This window comes from Vulpes lagopus, chromosome 5 (assembly GCF_018345385.1).
Source record: "Vulpes lagopus strain Blue_001 chromosome 5, ASM1834538v1, whole genome shotgun sequence".
Taxonomy (NCBI): Eukaryota; Metazoa; Chordata; class Mammalia; order Carnivora; family Canidae; genus Vulpes; species Vulpes lagopus.
The window spans coordinates 67645460-67651254 of NC_054828.1; the positions used below are offsets into that span (position 1 = coordinate 67645460).

General features: G+C 35.9%; 1 protein-coding gene across 1 annotated transcript; it reads left to right on the top strand.

Moving 5' to 3' along the window:
- Window positions 1-343: 343 nt before the first annotated feature.
- Window positions 344-1669, top strand: LOC121491798 (tetratricopeptide repeat protein 14-like; the record flags this gene model as incomplete). The annotated part of the gene is given in 3 exon segments (XM_041756959.1): window positions 344-740; window positions 743-825; window positions 828-1669. Coding segments are annotated over 3 exon segments (1173 nt in total), but the record flags the coding sequence as incomplete, so codon positions are not given.
- Window positions 1670-5795: the final 4126 nt, after the last annotated feature.

The window sequence follows — 5795 nt, forward strand, 5'->3', positions numbered from 1 at the left end:
AATATTTTTATATGTGTTAGGTTCATCCATCAGGAGACACATAAAATCTGCTCTTTTCTTCGCCCGGTGCGAGGGCAAGGGAGGATGAGGGCCGAACCTTTTCTGTGGTACTGCCTGAGGCGCTGAGTCTTTAGCCGACATCCCTTGGGCTTCGTCATCGGGAGCTGCGGGACTGTCATTTTTAACTTTCCTTGCCCTCCACCTCCATGATGGCGAATGACGGATTCCCTGATTAAAACTTTTTCTCAGAGGATGTACGGCCCAGAGCTTAGGGATGGACGCGATTGGGCCCCGAGAGCCGTGAGCTTAAGCTTGGACCTACCTGGAAAGGTTTTGCCCATAAACCAGTTTTCATAAATTTTGTTTACTTTTAAGAAAAGAGAAGAGAGTTGACAACATTGAAATACAGAAATTCATTTCCAAAAAAGCAGATTTGCTTTTTGCACTTTCCTGGAAATCGGATGCGCCTGTAACTTCTGAAGTCAATGAAGACAATGAAGATGGTTATGCGGTCATGCTGCCGTTAGAGCAGTTCATGGAAATACCTAGTATGGACCGGAGAGAGCTGTTTTTCCGAGATATTGAGCGTGGTCATACAGTGATTGGAAGGATTAGTTCCATCCGGGAGTTTGGGTTTTTCATGGTGTTGATCTGTTTAGGCAGTGGCATCATAAGAGATATATCCCACTTAGAAATCACAGCTCTTTGTCCGTTAAGAGATGTACCTTCTCACAGTAACCACGGGATCCTTTATCATATTACCAAACTGGTGACATTATTCAAGCTGGAATCAAAGATATTGACAGATACCATGAAAAGCTTGCTATATAGTGTCTCTATATAGCTCATCTCTTCCACCACATCTATCTGGTATTAAATTGGGTGTAATTAGTTCTGAAGAGCTTCCTTTATACTACAGGAGAAGTGTTGAACTAAATAGCAATTCTTTGGAATCCTATGAAAATATCATGCAGAGTTCCTTGGGATTTGTTAATCCCGGAGTAGTTGAACTCCTTCTAGGAAAACTAGGAATAGATGAATCTAATCCACCATCTTTAATGAGAGGCCTACAAAGCAAAAACTTCTCTGAAGATGATTTTGCTTCTGCGTTAAGAAAGAAACAGTCTGCATCTTGGGCTTTAAAATGTGTGAAGATTGGAGTTGATTATTTTAAGGTTGGACGCCATGTAGATGCTATGAATGAATACAATAAGGCTCTGGAAATAGACAAACAAAATGTGGAAGCTTTGGTAGCTCGTGGAGCATTATACGCAACAAAAGGAAGTCTGAACAAAGCAATAGAAGATTTTGAGCTTGCATTGGAAAACTGTCCAACTCATAGGAATGCAAGAAAATACCTCTGCCAGACACTTGTAGAAAGAGGAGGGCAGTTGGAAGAAGAAAAGTTTTTAAATGCTGAAAGTTACTACAAGAAAGCTTTGGCTTTGGATGAGACTTTTAAAGAGGCAGAGGATGCTTTGCAGAAGCTTCATAAATATATGCAGAGAAAAACAAGCTGAAAAGGAAGAAAAGCAGAAAACAAAGAAAATAGAAACAAGTGCAGAAAAGTTGCGTAAGCTCTTAAAAGAGGAGAAAAGGCTAAAGAAGAAAAGAAGAAAATCAACTTCTTCCTCTTCAGGTGTTTCTTCTGCTGATGAATCTGATTCTTCTTCATCAACTTCTTCCTCTTCTGGTCACAAAAAGCATAAGAAACATAAGAAGAACCGTTCAGAGTCTTCTCGAAGTTCCAAAAGGCATTTAACTAAGGCCTCCTCAAGTCAAATAGATCAGAGTAGGAAAGATGAGTCCTTCCTAGTTCCATCCAATACTTTAGCATCTTTTCTTAACCAAAAACAAGAAGTGGAAAAACTATTGGAAAAGCAGGACAGGTTCCCATATCAAAAAAAACAGGTAAAAGAGAAAGATAGATGCTCTCTCTCTTCATCTTCAGTTGAAATTCCGGATGATTTTGGAGGTAGGTCTGAAGATCCAAGAGATTTTTACGCTCAGGCAAGTAGTAGCAAAACAGAAAAACCATATAAATCAGAAAAACATTTCTCCAGTAGAAGAGATTCCTTGGATTCCTTTTATAGGAATTCAGAGGACAAAGTAAAAATTTATGGTTATAGAAGATTTGAAAAAAATACAGAGGGAAAAAAAGAGCACCATAGGAGGTGGGAGCCAGGTTCTACGAGGCGTTCCACTTCACCAGCAAGCTCAGACTACTCTTGTAAGTCAGTTGAAAAATCTAAAAAATACACTTATTCTGGATCACGTGATTTCAGTAGACATGAGCAAAGATATCAGTTAAATAAAAATCAAGGAGAATATGAAACAGAGGTTAATTATGAAGAGGACATTAAAACAGAGGTTCCAGAAACAGATGGACTAAATAGCAAAGAGCAGTCAGCAAGTGGAGTTAAAAAAAATTTACCTCAAAATTTACTCAATATATTTAATCAGATAGCTGCATTTGAGAAAGAAAAAGGAAATAAGCCAAAAAAATTAATACATTGGAGAATCCGCACCATTACAAAAAAGGCCATTAACTGAAAGTTGGGTCTTCTAGTCCAGTGCAGAATCTCTGCTCCTAAAGCTATATTATCTGTAGAGATTGCAGAAAGCAGATGCTTTTTAGCTATTCTCAAAGTATATTTGTTTCAATCATGGGTCTCCTAACAGCTTGATTTTTTTTTTTTTAGGCTTTTCATGTGTATGTTTCTGTATAGTATTTCTTACTGTGATGATCTAAACCTCACCTAAAAATAATTCTCAAAGTATTGCTTCCTCACTGTATTATAGTGTATGAGAATCCCTTGGGTCCACTCTATCGTGCTGCTTGAGAGAAAATTAAATTTGTTCATTGAAACAAAAAAAAAAATCTGCTCTTTCTTTTTAATTGGAGTATAATTAAGATAAAATACAATGCACATATCTTAACTGTTCAGTTCAATTAGTTTTAACAATTAGGTATACCCATGTTTAGCTTGATCCCAAAACAAGATAGAGAATATTTCCATCACCCCAGAAAGTTTTCTCATGAGTCTACATTTAGCTCCCCTCCACCTGCTGAGCCTGGGGCTACTGAGGAATAAGGCTGCCATGAACATTCCTGTACACATTATCTTGTTGGCATTTTCATTCTTTTGGGTAAATTCTTAGGGGTGAAAATGATTGTTTAGCTTTAAAAGAAACTATCAAACCATTCTTCAAAGTGGCTTATTACCAGTTTACATGTCCAGCAACAATGTACGAAAGTTCCAGTTGCTTTTTGTGCATTAGCAACTGTTGACTATCATGACCTAGACATATTGATTAGGGTTTACGAAATGGTGTTATTCTAGTATTTAAATATTTGCTGAAATGTTTCTATAAATAGAAAATTCCCTTCAAATACATTTGGTTTTCCTGAAATACAGTTCATATAGGAAAGTCAGGAGTAATGCTTAGTTCTTTATTTACCAATTTTCAAAATAATGTTCTCTCACATCCATCAAAGACTGACAGTGAGAAGGGGTTTTTGTCTCAGAACTATTATAAACTCATGAATTTAAATATATTTGTTGTGCTGAATCTATTTCAGTTATCATTTTTGTTAGTGCTCAAATTGTCTTATCTTTAGCCAATGAAGAGCTCTTCAGATTAGCTTCTGAGTTCTTTGACACAAGGCTCTAAGTCTTTGATAACTTTCTTCCCTTCTAAATGACAAGTTGTTCCAGACTTGTCTTCAATATTTCCTGTAGGAGATATGGAACCAGCCATTTCTCCAAGGAATCCTAGTGCTCTTTAATGGGAAATGGTATTTTGGAGGCCACAATCTGGCAAGGGTGTTTATTGCTAGTGAGTGTTCATGATTTCTAGATCTTTACAGTGGGTGGAGCTAAGAAAAGTGTTGTTCAGGCTCCCCACGAGGAGCCTGCTTCTCCCTCTGCCTGTGTCTCTGCCTCCCTCTCTGTGTCTGTCATGAATAAATAAATAAAATCTTTAAAAAAAATAAAATAGCTATGTTAGTGGGAGTGAAGTGATATCTCATTGGGCGTTTAATTTGCATTTCCCTAATACTAATGATGTAGAGCATCTTTTCATGTGGTTAGTGGCCATTTGTGTATGTTCTTTGGAGAAATGTCTATTCAAATCCTTCACCCATATATCAGTTGGGTTATTTGTCTTTCAGTTATTATATGAAGTTTTTTAAAATATGTTCTGGATACAAGTCCCTTATCAATATGGGATTTGTTTTTTGTTTTTGTTTTTTTTTAATATGGGATTTGAACATGTTCTCTCCCATTCTGTTTTCATTTTCTTTATGATGTACTTTTTTGGTTGAAGTCTAAATTATCTACTTATTCTTTTGTTACTATGTTTTTGGCATCATTTCTGAGAAGGTTTTACCTAACCCAAGGCCACAAAGATTTATTCTGATATTTTATTCTAAAACTTTTACAATTTCAGTTCTTACAGTTAGGTTCATGATTCACATTTATGAATTTTATGTATGGCAATCTAACTTCATTCTTTTGCACGTGAATATCCAGCTGCCCTAGAGCTATTTGTTGACAAAACTATTCTATTCTTTCCCTGATTTAATTGTGTTGGACCCCTTGTTGAAAGTCAGTTGACCATAAATATAATAGTTTATTTCTGGATTCTCAATTTTGTTCCATCCATCTATATATCTCTTCTTAGGCCAGTACCACACTGTCTTGATTACTATAACTTTGCAGTAAGTATGAACTCAGGAAGTGTGAGTCCTCCAATTTTCTTCTTCCTTTTCAAGATAATTTAGTTATTCTTAATCCCTTGCGTTTCTATATGAATTATCAATTTCTGAGAGAAAACCAACAAGGATTTTGTTAGGGATTGCATTGAATATGTAGGTCAGTTGGAGAATATTGCCATCCATCTTAACAATATTAAATCTTCAATGCATGAATTTTAGATGTCTTTCTATTTACTTATATCTTATTTAATTTAACGGTATTTTGTAGTTTTCAGAGTATAAGTTTTATGCTTTTGTTAAATTTCTTTCCAAATATTCTTTTTGGTGTTCTTGTAAAGGGAATTGTTTTTTAATTTTAAATTCCTCCTTGCTTTTTTTAACTTACCTACCACTAGACCTGAGGATCATTCCATTGTAGTAAATACACATATTCTTCATTTGTCTTTACAACTGCAATTATTTTCTTAGTTTATGGTTTAAATTTTTCACAAGTATTATATATTTGTATAATTGAACAAAGTTATTATTTATTCTGAAATAAATAAAATATTATACCAATCAGATAATTACCTTCATCACTGGCTAAGAGATATGGCAAAATAACATCTGAGAGATGCCAATAATTACCTGACAATTCACATCTTCTAAGGGAACTTGTTTTTTCTACAGATTTTCTTTCCTTAAAAGGCCATTTACTGGACCACAATACTACCTACTGTCACAATCATTGATTGGGCCAGGGAATGTGGCAGTGTATCAGTCCCCCTTTTCCCTTCTTCTATTCTAATGGAAAAATTTATGTGTTTAGATATCTGTGTCCAGATGCATCATGACACCTCCTCCTTAACCTTAAGGGGATCAGTCTTTATCAGTTTAAGTCAGTTGTGATGACTGCCATTTCCCTTGCCAACTCTGCCAATGAGATGCCAAGGGGAAGTCTGCTGAATGCCTTTTATGAAAGTTGTTCCTTGTTCTTAGAAAGTTAGGAACAGTTGACTTTCTGTCTCCTAGTCTTGTCAACCCCTGAAGCTGTGACAGCTAACTTGGAATCATGAAAGAAGCCAACATGCTTCTT